This window comes from Eumetopias jubatus, unplaced genomic scaffold (assembly GCF_037043125.1).
Source record: "Eumetopias jubatus isolate StellerSeaLion01/CBP00866 unplaced genomic scaffold, mEumJub1_p1.0 scaffold_11, whole genome shotgun sequence".
Lineage (NCBI taxonomy): Eukaryota > Metazoa > Chordata > Mammalia > Carnivora > Otariidae > Eumetopias > Eumetopias jubatus.
This window is the reverse complement of record NW_028274817.1, coordinates 120,242,352-120,263,038: the sequence shown is the minus strand read 5'-3', so window position 1 is coordinate 120,263,038 and position 20,687 is coordinate 120,242,352. Positions and strand designations below refer to the sequence as shown.

The 20,687-nt window shown below is 52.7% G+C and overlaps 1 protein-coding gene across 6 annotated transcripts in view; it reads left to right on the top strand.

Moving 5' to 3' along the window:
- CLCN4 (Cl-/H+ antiporter 4) overlaps nucleotides 1-20,687 on the top strand; it is a 67,877-nt gene that overhangs the window by 8,577 nt on the left and 38,613 nt on the right. For 3 of the 6 annotated variants that reach the window (XM_028115053.2, XM_028115049.2, XM_028115048.2), the window contains one exon: nucleotides 18,233-18,387. In XM_028115053.2, the coding sequence (XP_027970854.1) occupies nucleotides 18,244-18,387 (144 nt within the window). In that variant the 5' untranslated portion in view covers nucleotides 18,233-18,243. Of the gene's footprint in view, nucleotides 1-10,592; nucleotides 10,685-16,506; nucleotides 18,118-18,232; nucleotides 18,388-20,687 lie in introns of those variants that run through there. The other 3 variants (XM_028115056.2, XM_028115055.2, XM_028115050.2) reach the window with 3 other exon arrangements.

Here is a 20,687-nt window from a genome sequence, read left to right as displayed (position 1 = left end):
GGCCAAATGGGAACACTTAACTGAATTTGATTGGTGTTGTTCATTGGACTCTCTGGATAATGTTCTGTGTATTTGAAAATGTCCATAATAAAAAGTTTTTTTAACAAGATAGAAAAGGGGGCGGCGCCTGGGTGGCTCAGTTGGTTAAGCATCCAACTCTTGGTTTCGACTCAGGTCGTGATCTCAGAGTCGTGAGATCGAGCTCTGCGTCGGGCTCCGCGCTCAGTGTGGAGTCTGCTTGAGATTCTCTCCCTCTGCCCCTCCCACCACTTGCACGTTCTCTCTCAAAAATAAATAAATAAAATTAATAAATAAAATCTTTTAAAAAAAGAAAAGAAATGTGGACTCTGGGACATGTGGGGATTCTGACTGGGTAGGTCTGCGGTGAGGCCCAGCGGGAGCATTTTTAACCTGAGCTCTAGGTGCCCCCGAAGGACCCGAGGCCCCACCTGAAGCCTGCTGGTGCAGCGGTTCCCAGCACACCACCTCTCCTCCAACCCTCCACCCTCCCGAGCCAGATCGAGTGGTGTTAGTTCACGGTGAGGCTTATCCGTTTTCCCCCCACCCGTGGGGGCAGGTGTTGGGGGACAGTCTGCCCCCCCACTCTCCCTCAGCAGGTGCTGCCGTGCTGGCTGCGGGGAGAACTTGTTATCAAACGGTTGCTTAACCACTCTTTCAGTGGACGGCCGAGATAAACCTTCCTTTCTAAGGGCAGGAGTGGGTTTCCTTCACAGATCGTGAGAAGTATTTTTGAATGACTCGTTTTCCGTGTTACATACACCTAGTGAGAGTTTCCGGCAGGATCAAAGTTATGGAAAGAAATCGAAGCTTTCTTCGCGTTCCCAGTCCCCGGGGCCTCCTCCCAAAGGCAGCCACTGCTAACTTGGCATGGGATATGGTTTCTGAAAATGTGCAAATACACCCATCTCTAGGATGTATATAATGCTTTGTTGGTTTGCTTTATTGGGATGTAATTTGCGTGGAGCAAAATGCATGGATTTTTAATTCAGGTGGTTTTGACAGAGAATATTCCCAGCACCCCCAGAGGGCCCCATCTCACCCTCGTTTAGCCAAACCTTCTGGCAGAGGCAGCCGCTAGTCTGATTTGTGTCAGCACAGTTTACTTTTGCCTGTTCTTGAACTTCATACACATGGGAATCCTATGATATGTCCGCTTTCATATCTGGCTGCAAAGATGTTTCCCTGAGATATGAGCCTCAATATTCATTCATGCATTCACTCCCTCATTTACTTCCTTGTTCAGCGAATATTTGTTGGATCCCTGCTATGTGTCTAGGCCTGGATTTTTCTAGGCCCTGAGGGTTCAGGGCTGAGGGAACAGCCAGTGCAGAGGGCCTGAGGCAAGGCATTTGAAGAACAGCAAGGAGGTCGGCAGGTCCAGAGAAGAGCAGCCCAGAGATCACATGGTGGGAAAGGTGTCCTGAGGGGTGGCCAGGGCCGACCATGCAGGGACATGGCAGGAGGGGCACCCATCCTGGATTATTCTGAGTGTGCTGGAAAGCTGCTGGATGCTTTCGGCTGTGGGAGTGACACGCGGGGACGTGCATTTGAAAGGGTGACTCTGGCTGTCGTAAGAAGAGTCAGAGGTGTGCAAGAGAGAAAGCGGGGTGGCCGGTGAGGAGGCTGGGATGGTGGCCGGGTGACCAGTGACCTGGGTGACCACATGAGCTGGCCCAGGCCTCTGACTTACTTCGCAGCACTGTCGCCTGTCCTTCCCTCCGGGCAGACTCACACTGCATCTCGCTCACCGAGGCTCTTGCTTGCTGTCGGGCAGGTCTTGGTGCCGTTCTTGAGAGCAGAGAGCCTGGTCGTCGGTTGCGTTGGAAGTTTGAGACCCGAGCCTTCACTTCCAGAGGGGACCGTGAGCCCTCCTGAAGTCCTACGGAGGCCCTTGACCTTCTGAGGACGGTGTCCGGCTCGCTGCCGTAAGCAGCGGCTCGGAGGCCCGGGGCGGCGTGGGGTTTGGCTGGAGGGAGAATCGCACGCACCTGCTGCATTCTGTTCATCCGCTTGGGAAGTCCGCCCCTCGCCCGGCGGCCCGGCAGCTGCCGGCTCCTTTCTCAGGGCTGAGGCCGCCTCCCCTGTGCCCGCCTGGCACTTCTTACCCTGTCTCCCTGTGGGTTGGCTCTGTTGCCCTGTCTCTTGGTTCTTCGTGTCTCTCCCGCCTCACTGTGAAACATTTTTCCTCCCTCCCTGGTACCCCTTGGAGGCGCTGCTTGGTTGGGAGGGCTTTGTGGTGAGTAGATAGGAGGGCCGACCGCAGAGATGACAGACGAGCTATTTTTCCTCTTTGCTTAGTCATGCCTTCCACCAGCACCCCTTTTGCCCAGAACCTTCGAATGGACCACGTGTCAGCCCTCACCTTGGTAACCCAGTTAAGCCAGCCGGTGGCCTTGTTCTGAGAGCTCCAGGAGGAACACCCCCAAGCCGCGTTCGATGACCGCCTGCATTCAGCCTTTACAGAGATCTCGAGTGTCTGCTTAAATTTTATTTATACCCCACATAAGCAGAAAATGGGTTGTTGTGGAGGAAAGGGTCAATGGAAGTTCCGTCTGAAAAGGTCCCCAGAGCGGGAGGGGCCCAGAGTGCTCTTTCCCACCAGCATTGTCTTCAGCAACTGAATCGTGGCCCTCAGAATTCATACGTTGGGGTCCCACCGGGACCTCCGAGGGCAACCTACTTCGGAAATAGGGTCTGTATAGAGGTAATCAAGTTGAAATGAGGTCATTAAGGTCGCTGTCCTCCAGCATGGCCGCGGTCCCGGTAAGGCATGGAGAGAAGGCAGCGTGAAGGGGCGTGGGAAGAAGACCGCCCTCTACAAGCCCAGGACAGGCTGGGACAGGTTCGCCCTCGGCGCCCTGGGAAGGAAGCGACCCCGCCGTCCCTCTGGTCTCCGACTTCTGGCCCCCAGAGCTGTGGCACAGTACATTTCTGTTACTTGAGCCGAGCAGTCTGGGGCCCTTTGTTCGGGCAGCCCTAGGGGACTAGCATGGCAGCATTTTCACAGGTCAGAGGGTAGCCCGGCGCCTTTGCCTTCACGTTAGCTCCGCATAAGCTCCGCACAGTCCAGGCGAGGAGCGGCCAGCAGCGCCCTGTCAATGGAGGCAGGTAGCTCTCAGGCCCGGAGAGGACCAAGGCCTGCTAGGCTGTTGGGGAGGAAGGGCCCTTGGGGCCTGGGCTCGAATCTGGCTCCCCACTCACCTTCTGTGCGACCTGTACCTGTGACCGAACGTCTCCTCTGCCTCAGTTTGCTTATCTGTGGCGTGGGCCTGAGGGTGACAGTATTTAATGCAGAGAATGTCGAGAGCCCGAGCGACTGAGTATATGTGAAGTGCTAAAAATGGTGCCTGGCACACGGAGTCCTATGAAAAGTTGTCCTTGGGGCGCCTGGGTGGCTCAGTCGTTAGGCGTCTGCCTTCGGCTCAGGTCATGGTCCCAGGGTCCTGGGATCGGGCTCCCTGCTCGGCAGGAAGCCTGCTTCTCCCTCTCCCACTCTCCCTGCTTGTGTTCCCTCTCTCAGTGTGTTTCTCTCTGTGAAATAAATAAAATCTTTAAAAAGTTCTTATTGTGTGGAGGAGTCTCTGGGGAGACTCTCATTCCTTGGCCCTTGACACCAGGAGCACAGAGACTCGGGCCTCCCCTCCCTGCCTCTGCAGTGGGGATGTCAGAACCTCAGTCTGTTGTGTCACTTGAGGCCACATGCAGTTGGCTTCATCCCCTTTCCAACACGCAGGCTGTGTTCCCAATCGTGACAAACAGCTGTGTGGCCCTGGGGCCGTCGGAGGCGTGCCGTGGAGGGAGGGTCACGGTCCCGCACCAGCTCCCCAGTCCTGTGCAAGGCAAGCGCTAACTGAAGGCGTGCGATGTGCTAGGAGCTCCGAGGCGGGCCAAGGAGGAAGCAGGGAGGGAAGGAGGAGGCGGGGAGGAGGCCCTCCCCTGTCTCTTTTGGCTCCAGGCAAAGGTTAATTTTCAGTCTTTCTGCCTGTCCTTTGGCTCTGAGCTTCCCTCTCTTTGGGACTCTCATTGGACCTGTGGCCCTTGGCCCCTTGCCACATGGCCACCAGGGGGCTCCTCTGTCAGTGCCTCTGGGGAGCCCAGCCTGGAGGATCGGCTGGAAGGAGCGAATGAATCATGGCCCCTCATCTAAAGGTGTCTGCGTTTTAAAAAGCGAGAGTCCGTGATCTCAAATGAATTTGAAACTGGTGTGGTTTCAGGCAAGGTGGAGAGGTGAGATGAAAAGCTTTTTTTTTTTTTAAAGATTTTATTTATTTATTTGAGAGAGAGAGAGAGAGAGAGAGAGCACATGAGGGGGGGGAGGGTCAGAGGGAGAAGCAGACTCCCCGCCGAGCAGGGAGCCCGATGCGGGACTCGATCCCGGGACCCCGGGATCATGACCTGAGCCGGAGGCAGTCGCCCAACCGACTGAGCCACCCAGGAGCCCAGGATGAAAAGCTTTGACTGGTGTGGGAGCCAGCCTCCAAAGTGGGCCCCAGTGACCCCGTGTCCTGGTGCTCAGGCCCGCATGCGGTCTCCTCCCACTCTGGTCACTCGGGGCTGACCTGTGCGGCCAGCAGGGGACCGTCCCAGTGACGCCGGAGGCCTTCCACGGCTGTGGGTCACAGGGCACTCTACTGCCTCCTCCTTGCTCCCTCGGATCAGCTGCTTTGGAGGAAGCCAGCTGCCCCGTCCTAAGGACGCTCTAGCAGTCTTGCCGAGCTGCAGGAGGGAGCGGCCCCGAGGCTTCCCAGCAGCAGCGAGCACGGACTTGCTAGCCCCGTCCGGGGGCCGGCTTGTGAGTGCGTCCTCTTGATTCCATCGGCTGCAGCCAGAAGGACCCAACCAGGGGCGCCCGGGGGGCTCGGTCGGTGAAGCGTCTGCCTTCGGCTCAGGTCATGATCCCAGGGTCCTGGGATGGAGCCCTGCTCAATGGGGAGTCTGCTTCTCCCTCTCCCTCTGCCTCTCTCCCCTGCTCGTGTTCTCTCTCTCTCTCTCTCTCAAATAAATGAATAAAATCTTAAAAAAAAAAAAAAAGAAGGACCCAGTCAAGCTGCTTCTGAATTTCTGACCCACAGAAATTGGAAAAATCATACGTGTTTATTGTTTGAAGCTGCTAAGCTCTGGGGTAATTTGTTTCCCAGCATTGGATAGCGAATACAATGGTAAGAACCCAAACTTCTGTGGGAGGGGGCCTAGCGCTGGCCGCTCCTGGGGTCAGCCCCCAGGCTGTGGCTGCCCCCCTCTTGCCCCTTCTGAAGCTCCACTCCTCTCTCCTTGCTCCCTCTCTGTTCGTGCTGTGGTCTCTCTCCCTCTGTCCCCCCCTTCTGCCCCCTCTCCCACCCTCTGTCCGGTGAGCTTCATGCAAGGTTTAGGTGTATTCTTTGGAAGTTGGGGGGTGTTGATGATGAGTTTGAGTGTGCTGATTTTTTTCATTCTCCACAATGTATATGCCCGTGTTCGTCTGCATCGCCTGGAGACTTCGTGCAATAACCCCCGGATGCCAGTGGGGATTGGATGTCTGGCTGTCACTGCGGGCACCCAGCATTTGCCGATGTAGGATGTGGCCATCTCCCCTTTACCTCGTGCGCGGGGGAAACGTATCCTGACCTGTCCATGCAGCGTGGAGCCCATATCCTCTGCCCGCTGCACGGCGGGTGGGCCCAACCCCAGGGCCTTTGCTTTGTCAGATGGTTCAGACTTTTCACGTGAATTATTTCGGTGGGAGGTCACTTTTGTAAGAGCTGATGTGATAGATATTTCAAGAGAAAAGAAGGTACATCACAGGCACATCAAGGAAGTGTCGTAGCGTGCCAGCTACAAGTCTACCTTCGGTAAAGTGAGGCAGTGCGACTCAATTCTTGTTGCCCTTCAGTAAAGTTTGCCCTGAAATACATGTGCAGAAAAGTGTGTAGAGCCGAAATGCACAGCTTGCTGAGTTTTCACCCAGTGAACACACCTGGGTACCCAGGGCCCAAAAGAACTGGAACATGACCAGTCCCCAGAAGCCACCTGCAGGTCCCCTTCTTCGTCACTTCCCCGCCCAAGGGCGTCTGCTACTACAGATTCGTTGTGCTCGTTGGAACTTTATATTAGTGGACTTGTGTGTACCCCTTCGTGTCTGGCTTTCGTGCGACGTTAGGGTTGCAAGCTTCATCCTTGTTCAGTGCGTGTAGCGCTACATTGTTCGGCCTCACAGTTGGATGTAGCTGAAGAGTTTTCTCTGTACCGGGTGTCTTGTTTCTTTTGCTGCTCTTAGGATACCCTCCTTTTCACCGGTCTTAACAATTTGATTATGATATGCCTTGGTGTGGTCTGGTTTGCTTTTTTATTTACTTCTGCGGCTTGGGGTTTGCTGAGCTTCTTGTGTCTGGGATTGTAGTCTAATAGTTGAAATCTTGGTGTAGAACTGGAATGGGTACAGGGCGCCTGGGTGGCCCGGTCGTTGGGCGTCTGCCTTCGGCTCCGGTCAGGATCCCGGGGTCCTGGGATCGAGCCCCGCCTCGGGCGCCCTGCTCCGCGGGAAGCCTGCTTCTCCCGCTCCCGCCCCCCCTGCTTGTGTTCCCTGTCTCGCTGTGTCTCTCTCTCTGTCAAATAAATAAAAATCTTTATTAAAAAAAAAAAAAAAGAACTGGAACGGCTGCAGCAGACGTCCTGTATTCCAGAGAACCGTCTCGAGAGAGTTTAAAGGGAGTTTTCAACCCATGTCCCTATCACCTCCTCCACTTGGATAAGAATGGCGAGGAAGGGTTTGCCTAAAGGAACTGTCGGCTCGTGGTGCTTTTAGCCACTACACCGGGTTCAAAGTCCGCTCCCCAGGCCCCCAGGGATTCGGTGTCAAATGCCTGTGGTTGGGCATCAGCCAGGCCACGGGGCAGCTGCACTGGGGGAGGAGATCTGTCTACATATTTGTCAGCTCAACTTTTTCCACGTGTGAAAAATAATAAAGGAAAATCAAGACGAATCGAGCAGTTAGGAGAAAAACCTACAAACCTACTAGGGAAAGCTCGTCATGCTCTTCAGACTTGCGTTGTTATAAATCATAAAACTGTGGGATGGTGCGTGTGAAAGGTGACATATAGCCAAAGAAACGTTTTAAAGCCACTCGCATTTTACATGTGTAGTGACTTCAGCTTGGTTTATATATTCTTTTCGTCCGAAGTGTATGCACAGATAAAATCTCTCTTGTGTGTATTATTGAGCATGTCTGTGCAGTGATGTCAAAAGCATTTAACTGGGGGCGCCTGGGTGGGCTCAGTCGGTTAAGCGTCTGTCTTCAGCTCGGGTCATGGTCCCGAGATCCTGGGACGGAGCCCCGCGTCGGGCTCCCTGCTCGGTGGGGAGTCTGCTTCTCCCTCTCCCTCTGCCTGCCGCTGCCCCTGCTTGGGCTCTCTCTCTCTCTCTGTCAAATAAATAAATACAATCTTTTTCTTTTTTTAAACGGCAATACGCATTGATTGTTCCATAGAGTTTCTATCTATCGATGGATTGTAGTATTAGTAACGGTTTCTTTAGAACAGAGATAGTGTATGCTGATTGGCTAAGCTTTTTTAGGTTTAGTGGATTACGGCAGAGCGGGCCTCAGCAAACACTTGTCAATGTCCAGATAATAAATAAGGGTGAGTAACAGGCCTCTGACCCCAAGGAACTCACAATCCGGTAGGGGAGGAAGCAAGCTTGTAAGTAATTATTCCAACAAAATGCTATTGATAAATAAGATTGATACTAAAAATTTTAGTGATTAAGACACAATGGGAAGGATGCAGGGCATGCAGGAGAGCGGGAGAATAGGAGGGGACCAAAGGTGACGGGGCGGGTGGTTCTCCAAGTACAGTCTGTGGGCCAGCAGCATCAATCAGCCTCCCTGGGAGCTTGTTAGAAATGCAGATCCCTGGGCCCCACCCCAGACCTGCTGAAGCTGAAAGTAGGGGGGTGGGCCCTGGCCAGCCCCGCTGGTCATGCTGACGCACACTGCTATTTGTGTATCTCCGGTCTAGGCAGTGATCGGCCACCAGTGTTCTGTGCAGGAGCGTAGGACAGGCCGTTTCGATGCTCAGCTTGTCCCAGAATTGCTAGAGTCCGCAGCACAGCCTGGACCCCCTGTGTTGGTGGACTGTTCATCTGTTGCAATCAATTGGGTGTATCTGGGAGTTTTTCTGAATTCTTACATGGATGGGAAGTTTGACTTTGCCCATCGGTATAATTTGTCCGTTTTTTCTTTTATGGATTATATTTTTGGTGTCATTTCTGAGAACTCCTCGCTTAGCCCCAGGTCGTGAAGGTTTTGCCCGTTTGTACAGAGCCATAGAAACCTCACTCATGGGTTTCACAGAGGCAAAGAAAGGCATTGCTGGTTGATGCAGTAGAAAATGCCATGCTGCCTTCATTTGGATTCTCTCAGAAGTGGCCCCGGAGACAAGGATCCCAGTGCAGGGAGCTTTGTGGGAGGCGCAGGGTCTCCTGGGAGGGGCGTGGGGAGGTGTGACCCGGAAAAGAAGGCAGCCAGTAGAGGCTGGGCTGGTAATGCAGCTCACCCAACAGGTGACTGGAGGCCAACGCTACGCTTTGCAAACTCTAGGAAACAGAGCTTGCTGTGTCCCGGCTCCCCAAGATCATCTCTGGGTTCAACTAGGAGTACTCACAGGACAGCATACAGTTGTCTTCCTGGCTATGATTTATTACAGTAAGGCATATAGGGCACAATCAGCAAAGGGAAAAGGCAAGCTCGTTAGAGTCTCAGTACCCATGAGTTTTATTGGAGGTTGGTCCTATAGGCACCCTCTGTCTGGCTCATTATCAAAATTCCAGTCTCTTAGAAAGAAAGCAGGAGTTCAGCATCAATAACATTATTTGGGACAACCAGTGTAGGCACACTGAGCCATTCTCATCAGTTCTGGGACTGGTGGGAACCCTCTTGAAATGCAAGTTCCCACCTGCTAGCCAAGGGCCAACCTTGCCCGCAGGCCTTTCTAAGGAGAGCAGGCTCAGGCCTGCAGTGGTCAATTTTTTCTGCCTTATAAAACACTTGCCTTGAAATGACTCCATTCAGGGGGTAAGGGAGTGGGGATATTTATACACCAGTTCCTGAGAGTCATCAGTTAATACCTGCTCCTAATAACGCATTCAGGCATAGAGATCCAGTTGGAAATAAGCTGGAGCTTACTGGAAGGTTTTGAGGAATGTGGGTGGGGTGCTGGCAGCATCAGATACAGTAGTTGTTCTAGAAATTGGGTGAGGACAGCAAAGCCACATGTATAGGGCAGTTCATGTGCATGGGGTCATGTGGTGGTTTTATAACTGGGCGAAGAGACCAAAGTCAAGGCTTCCCTATAACTTCCTTCGGGTGTGGCAGGAACTCTGTGCAGGCCAATCGCTGGGCCTGGAGGCACAGGGAGAGCCACAGATGGATACTGCCTTTCTGTGTCTGCCTGTTGGCTGGATGGGAAAGAGTGTGTGTGTGTGTGTGTGTGTGTGTGTGTGTGTGTGTGTGTGTGTGTGTGTTGTGGGGACAGAAAATCCCGGTACATTTGTTATGTTTTATTTTTATTTATTTAGTTATTTATTTATATATTTTTAAAGATTTTATTTATTTGACTAGAGAGAGACACAGTGAGAGAGGGAACACAAGCAGGGGGAGTGGGAGAGGGAGAAGCAGGCTTCCCGCTGAGCAGGGAGCCCGACGCGGGGCTCGATCCCAGGACCCCGGGATCATGACCTGAGCTGAAGGCAGACGCTTAATGACTGAGCCACCCAGGCGCCCCGTTTTATTTTGAAATTATTTTTTAAAAATATTTATTTATTTTAGAGAGAGGGAGAGAGCGCTCACGTGCAGGCGTGGAAGTGGTGGAAGAGGCAGAGGGAGAGAATTTCAAGCAGACTACGTGCTGAGGCAGAGCCCAGCACCAACGCTGGGGCTGGATGGGGGGCTGGATCCCACGACCCAGGAGATCAGGACCCTGAGATCATGACCTAAGCCAGCATCACGAGTCGGACGCTTTATGGACTGAGCCACCCGGGCACCCCCATTTGTTGTATTTTAAACTTCCTCTTTCAGTCTTTGAATTCAGAGCAGCAGAAATGGCAGATAAACAAATGTGTGCTACAGCTTCAAATTTCATGGCAAGAACCCTTTTCTTGCTCTGTCCACGTGAGCGAAGTAAGAGAACCAGGCTGTGTTGTGTAATCTGAAGCTAGAGTGCATTTGTATCGGATTACATTCCGTAAGTGTGTCGTGGTGTTGTGTGCACAGAGATCCTGGCTCAGAACGAAGGCAGCCGGGTGGACGGTATCTTCATTCGGCTTAAGCTCCTGGTTCCCTCCCCCTGTCAGAGAACCGAGTGCGGGCGAGGAGCTGGCCTGGCCGCCCTCGGAGGAGAGGCGAGACCAGGAAGGAGTGAGGTTAGCTGGTCATGCCGGTGATCACGGTAACGCAGGCCTTGCACCGAGGTGACTCATCCACTGCAGGCCCATTTTGGGAAACACTTGAGCCAGAGCGTGGGGAGAAGAAGAGAAGGCACCGGAGGTGACAGAGGAGTGGCCGTGGGTTAGAGAGGGAGTGGCCCTCCAGTCGCTCAGAGCAGGGAGCCAGAGCCGTGGGCTCTGGACGTACGAGGTTTCCAGAACCTGAGGCAGGACTTCCGGCTACAGGAGGCCGAGGGAAGGACCGCCGGTGAGGCAGGCCGGGGGGGGGGGGGTCCTGCCCTCTCTTGGAGGGCAGGTGGGACTTACAGGTTGAAGAGAGATGGGGGAAGGAGGAGGCAGTCCCCGCATGTGTGTCCTGGACCCACAGGACCTTCCCGGACACTCCAGGGCACCTGGGCAGAAGGACGGCTGGCAAAGCAGCCTCCCTGACCGGGGGCCCCCAGCCTGGTGGCCGTTACGGTAGCGGCCAGCGCAAAGGGGCTGCAAGAAAAGGGGCTTCGTAGTGGCTGCGTGGGATGACTTCTGGAACTTCTGGCAAAGACGTAGGAAGTGAAGCTTTTCTGAGGTTGTTTTGTTTGTTTGTTTCTCTTTTGGGTGCCGTCTGACCAGGATCTGGCTCTGAACTCCATATTCTTAGATCCTTTCTTCCTTGGGTCCTAAGCTTTTTGTGTGGTATCTTGTGACACTTTGTTAAGAGCTGTGGTATGATCATATCTTTATTCACGAGCCAAGGGCGTCTGCAGTCTTGAAGCATTAGGATAGCTAATTAGTCGGAGAAACTTCTGATTGTAGGATACAGAAACCTCCAGGTGTGTGTGTGTGTGTGTGTGTGTGCGCGCGCACTTGCACTTACGTTAGTGTTAGAAACTACCTTTTCAATTTTCCCAAAGCTTCCAGGTTGAAATGTTGCTAGTGAGGTCCTTTAGTTGCATTTTTGGGGTCTAGCCTGTTCATCAGTTGATGGCATTTGGGTTGTTTTCACATTTTGGCTAGTGGGAATAATGCTGCTCTGATCATTTGTGTGTAAGTCTCTGTGCGGACATGTTTTCAGTTCCCTTGGGTCTAAGCCTGCAAGTGGAGTTGCTGCTTCACGTGGCAACTCCGTGTTTAACCTTTTGAGGTGCTGCCAGACTGAAATCCCTTTTCTTAGCTGAGCTTTTTATGGAAGTAAATATCTACCTATAAAAATGCAAAAATCACAAGTGTACAGCTCCATGAATTTTTGCCAAGGGAGCTCCCCTCTGTAACCGGCACCCAGGTCAAGGAACAGGATGCGACTGGCCCCCAGAAGCCCTTTGTGGCGCCTTCCAGGAGGCCGTACCCCACCCCAAAAGGTAACCACTACCCAGACCTTCACACCACAGATTAGTGTTGCCTGTTTATGAACTTTATATAAATGGAATCTTTTATTTCCAGCTTTTGTCTTACATTCTTAGCTCATGCGCCATACAAAAAAACACTGACAGTTTTTCTGCCAGTATTCCTCTCCCAAATCAGACCATGTTGTCTTATTTGCCGGCTTCTCTATTAGCTAATTCCCAGATGACTTGGGCAGATGGAACAGAAAATCCGAGCTCAGATGAGAAGACGCAGAGCCTCGCCAGTCCGGTGAGCGCCGGTGGCCACGGGGCTGAGGGCCAGGAGACGGGCTGCCAGGGCGGGCGCGGTAGAGACTGCTCCTGTCCCGGCCCCCTGTCCCCTGCCCGTCCCCTTGTGGTGACTTAGCTGCCATTCAGGCCTTAGCTCGTGTTTCGAGGGAGGGGCCGGGTGGGCAGGATTTTCCACCCTGTGGGCCTCCCAGCCCGTGTCGCAGTCCCTCCCTTGGGCCGCGGGAGCCCCAAGCAGCCCTAGGCGCGGCGTGACCGAAGGCACTTGGCCGTGTGCCCCTGACACTTGATTTACCAAAACAGGCAGTGGGTCGCATTATTGGGCATCGGCTCCCTCCCAGACCCCTGTCCGAGGTGCCAGAGCTACCAGCAGGCCTGTGCCCCTTACCTAGCCGCAGAAGCATCGTGCTCCACTGGCAGAACGACAGAGACAAGTAGGCCACCTGAATGCCCACCAGCTGACGAGTGGACGGAGAAAACGGACGTGTACACACACTGGACTCTGAAGCGGAAGTCCTGCCGTAGGCAGCAACACGGATGGATCTGGAGGACGTTACGCGGAGTGAAATAAGCCGGTCACAGAAAGACGCACTGCATCATTTCATTTGTATGAGGCGTCTCAAGGGGCCGAACTCATAGAAGCAGAAGGTAGCAGTGGTTCCCGGGGGGCTGGGCGGGGGGGGGGGGGGGCGGAGCAGAAACGGGGAGTCGTGGTTCGGTGTGTATAAAGTCTCAGTGAGGGAAGACGAAAAACTTCTAGAGATCTGCTGTACAACCTTCTGCACGGGGTACCTTGGCCGTACCCTGAAAATTTGTTAAGAGGGTGGATCTTGTGTTATTATTTTGTTAACTACCAACCATTTAAAAACACGAGAGAAAAAGAGAATGTTTTTGATTGCCAAGGAGGAAGCTCCCAGTTCTCTCTGGGGAAATTAATGCACGTGGCACAGAGAGTGCGAAACAGAGGAGAATGCTGGAGGGTGAATAGGAGCTTTCCTGTCGGGACAGGAGAGCTGTTCTAGGTAGAGGGCACAGCACACTCAGACGAATGGGTTTCCTCTGCCTGACATGCTGATGATCCTTACTAGTCTAGCATGGGGTGCTCTGTATTCAGCGTGGCCTTGATCAGACTTAGAACCTGTCCTTCTTTACCTTGATCTGGGTGATTTCCTGCTTTCGTTCATCTTCTAGAAACCGTTTTTTTATTGCCAATATCCGACTATGCAAAGTCCAGATTTCCTTTAAATGGCACAGATCCCTGTTTTGAGGGTGAGCCAAGCCATCTAGAGTTGTTTTCAGTATCAAAGTCATAAATCACATCCCTGATACCCTCACAGTTAATGCGTGCTGTGTTCATCGGGCCCTGGGTGAAGTGAGCTTTACCGGACAGGGTCTGTTGTTATCATCCGCCGGTGAACCCTTGGACCCCAGCCTCTTGGAGCCGTCATACTGCAAGACCAAACCGATAGATACTTTCTTGCCTGAAAGGATTGGATAAAAGATCTAGGTGCGCAGTGTGTCTTCCAGATTCCCTTTGTAGGTAAGTACGGTTCGGTAGGACGGGTGTTATTTTGTCGGGCCAGACGCCTCCAGCCTGCAATTTGATTCCGTCCCATTTCTGTTGGCAGTTTTATCCTCCATCGTTGTTCCTGTCCTCCTCCCGGAAGTCCGTCCACGGTGCCCCAGCTCACTTACCTGTCTTCATTGCTCCTCTCCCTCCGGAGCCCAAGCAACAGTGCTGAACACTGTTACGTGACAACCCCTTCAAAAAACCCAACGGCTTGAAACAATAACCAGTTATTTTTCTCACAGTCTGTGGGTGGGCTGGGTGATTTGATTGGGCCAAACTCGGCGGATCTTGGCTGGGCTCACTCAGGAACCTGTGCCTGGCTGGGCCTAGGTGACCTGGGATGGCCTTAGCTGAGCTGACCCAGCTCCATTCCATGCCATGTGGTCTCTCATCTTCTGGCATTCTAGTCTAGGCTTCTCATGGCAGAGGCAGAGCGCCCCCCCCCCCAAAAAAAAACACCACCACCACCAACAAACCAGCCAGCAGAGGCTGCATCACCTCTTGGGATCCAGACTCGCACATGCACGCTAGTCACTTCTGCTGCGTGTCACAGGCAAGTCCAGATTCAGTGGGTGGAGAAATAGACTCTGCCTCTTAATGAGGAGGACCTGGGAAGTCCCACTGAAAATGCGGTAGATCCAGGGAGGGGTAGAGAATATGGCCATTTTTGTAATCCGTCCACTGCATGGATCAGGGATCAGCAAATGTTCTCTGTAAATGGTCAAAATAGTAAACATTTCAGGCTTGGGGGGGCCATATAGTCTTTGTCATAACTCCTCAACTCTGCTCTTGTCATGTGAAAAGCAGCCGTAGACAATATATAAATGCCTGGGCATGGCTGTATTCCACTAAAACTTTATTTACAGAACCAGGCAGCAGGCCAGATTTGGCCCACAAGCTGCAGTTTGCTGAGCCCTGACCTGGACAATCCAGACCAAGTAGGGATCTCCGATCCAGGTTCTAGGATGTTGTCCTTCCTGGAACCAAGGCCTTGAGGCCAGAAGCATGGGTGTCATCTGTCAGCAAAAGTGCTCTTATTGGAGTGAAGAAATAAAAACAGACTGAGAGGAGCAAGGGCTCCTTGCTAAGGTACAAATGACTATTTGTATCCATTTGGGGTTGTTCCTTGTTCCATGATGAACTTATATAGGTTAAGTTTGTTTCTCAGCAAGTCCTTGGAGTTCACTCCTTGTCACTCCCATGTTTGGCTGGATTCTCATTCCTTATCCATCCACATCTCCCAAATGGATTCCAGATAGAATTCTTTCCATTTTTCTTTTTCTCTCTTTTAAGATTTTATTTATTTATTTGACAGAGAGAGACACAGCGAGAGAGGGAACACAAGCAGGGGGAACGGGAGAGGGAGAAGCAGTCTTCCCGCGGAGCAGGGAGCCCGATGCGGGGCTCGATCCCAGGACCCCGGGATCATGGCCCGAGCCGAAGGCAGACGCTCAACGACTGAGCCACCCAGGCGCCCCTCTTTCCGTTTTTCTAACCTGGATGCCCTCTTCTTACACTTCTCCCAGGAGGGTCTGGGCATCAGAAGTGACCTCAGCACCTCCTTCTGGGCTCCCAGGAAAGCCCCTGATTAGATCTACAAATTAGATCTTGTTTATTTTCCTTTACCAATTATGTGTCTAATTGTCACGACCATGACATGCTCCATCAAAATTCAAAGATGTTAATTGTTCCCGAGAGTGACTTTTTGATTCAACCATTATTTCCTGGAGTTGTTGCTTGACTAGAGATTTGGTTACATCTCAGGTAACGTGAACTCCCTTTTCATAGAATGTCCAAGTCTATGGTGCTCTTCTATCTGCTGGCTTGGTTTTTCTCACGAGGGCTGCCCATTGTGGGTCAACAGTCAGCTCCCTTATTTTTCCCATCCGAGATTTTCTGTACCACATATAATACAAACAAGGTTACCACCTTGTTTTTGTAGAAATGAGAACGAAATCTTTGCTTTCTAATTTTACTCCTTCCCCTTTATTATTGGTTGCTACTGACTTATGCAACATGATTCTTCCCTGGGTACTCATCAACAGGTATAGTTTTCGGCTTGGCATGGCTCAAACCTCAAACTTTTAAAGTTTTAAAGCAGCCGAGTTGCACAGACGGTCAATAAATCACTCACTATCGCCACTTTATTGCTTGTAAGGTGATTACCCCGCTTTGCCCATAGCGACTTTTCAGTTTGATTAAAGTGCAGTTTCATCAGGTCGTGGTTGAGTCCTCCAGGTATAAAAATACATAAAGCAATGAGAGAAGCCTATGCTCAAGCATCTTTATAACTACCCTTCCCCTCTTTAACCATCTACTCCAGCACTTTTGTGGGCCTCGTCCTATAATTCAAATTTCCGTGCTCTTTGCCAAAGTAATTTTTATTTAGTGCTTATTCCAACTTCTTGTCTTTGTGAGAGTGTATTATTTTTTTCCTGCTAACTGGTGGGGAGCATTGGTCCTGCTGCAAAGCATTTTCTTCATCTCAAATTAGCTCCTATGTGATCTGTAAATCAGGCTCTGATGGTGGTATAACATGGAAGGTGTCTTGGTTTATTTGCGGTTGTTTTCCAGACCCAGGGAGCCAGGAGAGTGGGAGTGGAATTGTTATCTTAGGAAAAGGAGAAACTCTCAGCTTGGCTACTGTCCTGGCAGCAGGAGCCCTTTTGACTGTATTTTAAGAAAAATTAAAAGTGAGCGCCTGTATCCACGGCTCCCTTGCCCAGGGCGGTGTGCTGCTAGCCGGGCATGGCTCTTGGCTTGTCTTAGTCTGTTTGCGCCGCTATGATCAAATCCCACAGACTGGGGGGCTTCTACACAAGAGACATTCATTTCTCACAGTTCTGGAGGCTGGAAGTCTGACACCGGGGCGGGGGGAGGGCAGCACGGTTGGGTGGGGGCCCTCTTCTCCGTCAGAGACTTCTCGTTGTGTCCTCACACGATGGAAGGGGTGAGGAAGCTCTCTGGGGTCTCTTTTATAAGGACACCTAATCCCATTCCCGAGGGCTGCTTGACCTAGTCACCCCCCAAAGGCCCCACTTCCTAACATCATCACACAGGGGGATGGGATTTCAACATACGAGTTTCCGGGGCACACACACATTCAGACCATAGCACGGGTCATGTGGTAGGTTGTCGTCTTGCCTTGTCCGTCTCCAGGGGCCCCCCTCCCCGCCTCCACCCTGCAGCCCCTACACAGGGCCTCTGCCCTCTGCGGATTGTCTTGGCTTCCACCAGTGGGTTAATGCCTGGCCAGCATTTCACTCTGCTCTAGCTGTAGGGTTTGAATATCCTCAGTGATGACACGTAGGCCGCCTGCCTGAGTGGTGCACTTTATCTCACAAGAGAACCAGTTATTGGTTCGGTTGCAGTGATTGGATTTGGAGTGGTAGGCCTCGACCCTGTTTGCCCCTCTGGCCCTCTCGTTTTGATGCCTTGCTTTTGCAGAACTTGAGGTTTTTCAGAAATTTGTGTGGTCAGTCTTACTTTGTGGTTCTGCATTTGTGCATTTGTCTACTCACCAAGACGTACTCGTAACCCCAAATTGATACATGCGGTACTCTCCTGGTTAGTCACAGACATGTGCGTGTGCGGAGTGGCAAAAAGTCTGAGTCGCCCGAAAGGCACCCTCCTGGCTCCGCCATCTTACTTCAGCTCTCCGACTATAAGCAAGTGTCCTTTGTACAGATTGTTTAGTGCCATGTTTTTCACATTTTTGTGCCTTTTTTTTTTTTATTGGTAATTTGCTGTTTGTCGTGGGCCCAAAACGCAGGGCTGGAGCGCCCCTGGTGTTTCCACGCGCAAGAAGGCTGCAGTGCGCCTTGTAGAGAGAAGCCGTTGGGCAGATAAGCTTCATTTGGGTATGAGTTGCAGCACTGCGGCCGTGACCTCAGTGGAAATGAATCAGCAGTATATATTCAAGAAGATGTCTTAAAACAGAACCGCAAAAAAGCAGGGTTGTATATTGCCTGGCTTACAAAAACGTGATCAGAGGCTTGTAGGAACCCAGCCCTGCGTATCACTTAGGGACATTGCTTTGGTAGCCGCTAATTCGGTGTTCATGGGGACTTTATAGAACGAGGCGGCTGCAAATAACAAAACTTGACTGTGCTACAGACCGAAGGTTGGTGTCTCCCCGAAATTCACGTGTTGGAACCTAAGCCTCGACGGGGTGGTGGTTAGGAGGTGCGGCCCTTGGGCCGTGACCAGGCCATGAGAGCTGAGCCCTCATCAGTGGGATTAGTGTCCTTATAAAAGAGACCCCCGGAGAGCTCCACTGTTGTTCCCGGTATGTGATGACACCGTGAAGAGATGGCTGCCCGTGAACCAGGATGGGGGTCTTCACCGGACTCCGACCCTGCAGCGCCTTGATCTTGGACTTCCAGTTTCCAGGACCGTGAGAAACGCATTTTCGTTGTTTCTAAGCCGCCCAGTGTACGGTACTCCGTCAGAGCAGCCTGAAAGGACTAAGACGGGCTGTATCTATATTTCATTACGGCAGAGGTACCTGTGCGGGGGCAATTCTTTCTTGCATAAGAAAGTACTACATGTGGCTTGTTCTGCCGTGTCTCTGCAGATATCCTGAGTGATGGTTTTCATCCCAGGCTTTCTCTCCCAGGTGTAACTAGCATGGTCAATGCAGGAGCGATGAGCGGCTCTGGAAACCTGATGGATTTCCTCGATGAGCCATTCCCTGATGTGGGGACGTATGAGGACTTCCACACCATCGACTGGCTGCGGGAAAAGTCCCGGGACACCGACAGACACAGGAAGGTAGGTGGCATTCATAAAGACATGTCGAAGGGGCTCCCTTCAGGTGGCTGGGCCGTGTTTTGGTGGGGCAGTTGCTGAGGTAGGGTTAGGTCACATGTCACCTCCTGGGCGGGATTCTGAAGGAGAGAAGGGCTGGCAAGAGAGGCCGAGATGTGGACAGGTAATAACGAGATTACGTGCGTTGGGTGGGAGGCTGCGTCATACGGAGGAATGGTGTGGAGGGCGATGAGGGGACTCCAGAAGCAGACAAATCAGGTACATCCTGCCCTTGATGCCTTTAGGCTGGGTGACTTTTGGGGCGCCAGTTCTAGACCCTGGTGTCTCCTCTCTAAAGGTGGAGGCCATTAAATCTAAAGGTTGAGTGAGTTGAGTTGCCTGTGTATGGAAGCACATACCACAGTGCCCGGCAGCTAGTTGGCGATCAATCTCTATTTTAAATTCCTTTTTTTTTTTTTAAGATTTATTTATTTATTTATTTGAGAGGGAGAATGAGCTAGAGAGAGAGAGAACATGAGAGGGGGGAGGGTCAGAGGGAGAAGCAGACTCCCCGCTGAGCAGGGAGCCCGATGCGGGACTCGATCCCGGGACTCCAGGATCGTGACCTGAGCCGAAGGCAGTCGCTCAACCAACTGAGCCACCCAGGCGCCCGATCAATCTCTATTTTAGTGGCCACCATAAAGTTCGGTAGAAGTGCTGTGGGATCATTCAGGCGGGATGGTTAGGGAAGGGTTTTTTAGAGACGGTGACATTTCAGTTGGGCCTTGAAAGGTTGACTAGGAGTTTGCTAGGCGGAGAAAGGGGAAAAGATTCTAAAATCAAGAGGGGCCCTTTTTTAAGTCACCAAGGCATGAGAGAACACTGCACAGTAGGTGGTTCGGGAGCTCTCTGGCCTGGGGGAAGGCTCACAGGACGGGAGGACATGGGCAGGGGGCCACCCCGGGAATGACCCAGTAGGCCATGAAGGTGGGTTTGGGTTTCATCTTCATGGTCACAGAATACAAGAAAAATGCATTGCAGAGGGAGAAACAGGAAGCTTGGAAATCAGGAGAAAAGAGGAAGAAGGTCTGACGAAAGGCAGCGAAGTGCAGATGGAGAGAGGCTCAGGGTCAAGAGTTATTCAGAGGAGCCCCTGACAGGATTTGGGGTGGGGTATTGGGGGTAGGCAGGGAGTGGAGTCCAGGATGAGGCCCGGGCCGCGGTTAGAAGGGGGCGATGCCCTTGTTGGCAAGAGGGAAGGAAAGGGGAACAACAGATTTGAGGGGGAGGCCGGTGAGTTCTGTCTCAGCCACTTTGGCTTCGAGCTGTTTACCCAGCCTGCAGCTGGGGGTGGTTGGCAGGCGGCGAGAACTCTGTAGTTCAAGGGTGCGGTCAGGGCTGCGGTGCCGAAGGAGGAGGCCCCAGCATGTGAGTGGGCGCCGAAGCTTGAGAAGTGGCCGAGGTGGCCTGGGTGTGCACGGAGAGGGAGAAGTAAGGAGGGGGTTGGAACTCCGGGAACTCCGGGCCCTGCCGAGGTTTAGCAGGTGCAGTGGGAGGTCGGCGGGGCGCCTGTGACAGACAGCTGGGAGAGGCGGGGAGAGAGGTGAAGGAGGGCAACCGGCAAAGCGGTCGCGAGCGAGAGGAGGAGAGAGTGGTGAGGCCGGGGCGGCCAGCCAGGCTGCTCTCCGTGGAGAGGTAAAGTAGGAGGCAGCCCCGCAGCCTGGGGGCCGGCGGCGGCCTCGGGGAGAGCACCTTCCGAGCGGGACGGGGAGTGACGTCTGGGGCGCCGCTCGGTCCCATCATTTCCCGCAAGTTGGCAGGAGTGGGGTAGGGAGTCCGGGAGATGAGCCAGCCTCCTGGCTCCGGTGTGGAGGACAGTGGCAGAGGGGGCAGCCTCCGGCCCGGAGCGGAGCTTGCTGAACTCTGACCCACGAGCGCGGTCCAGCCTGGCACCTGCTCTGGTGAGGAGAGTTTCCGTGGAACACAGCCGTGCCCGTTCGCGTGCACATTCCCCACGGCTCCTTCTGTGCCCCCCTAGCAGAGCTGCGTAGTCGGGACAGAGGCCGGCTGACCCGCAGAGTCAAAAATCTTTCCAGAAAATGCTCTAAGGAGCTCAGGGAGGAATGGCGTCGGAACAGTGTGTTCAGACGCGTTCATCCGCCTGCTGAAGGTGACCCGGGCTAGCCCATTCAGAGGTCTTGCTGCTAACCTTTGACCTTGAAAACAAAAGAAGGAAATGAACTCTGTTGAAGAGCTTCTTTTGTGAGCAGGCCGTAAGGTGAGGGTTAAAGTGGTAATTCTCATTTAAAATGGTGACGACGAAT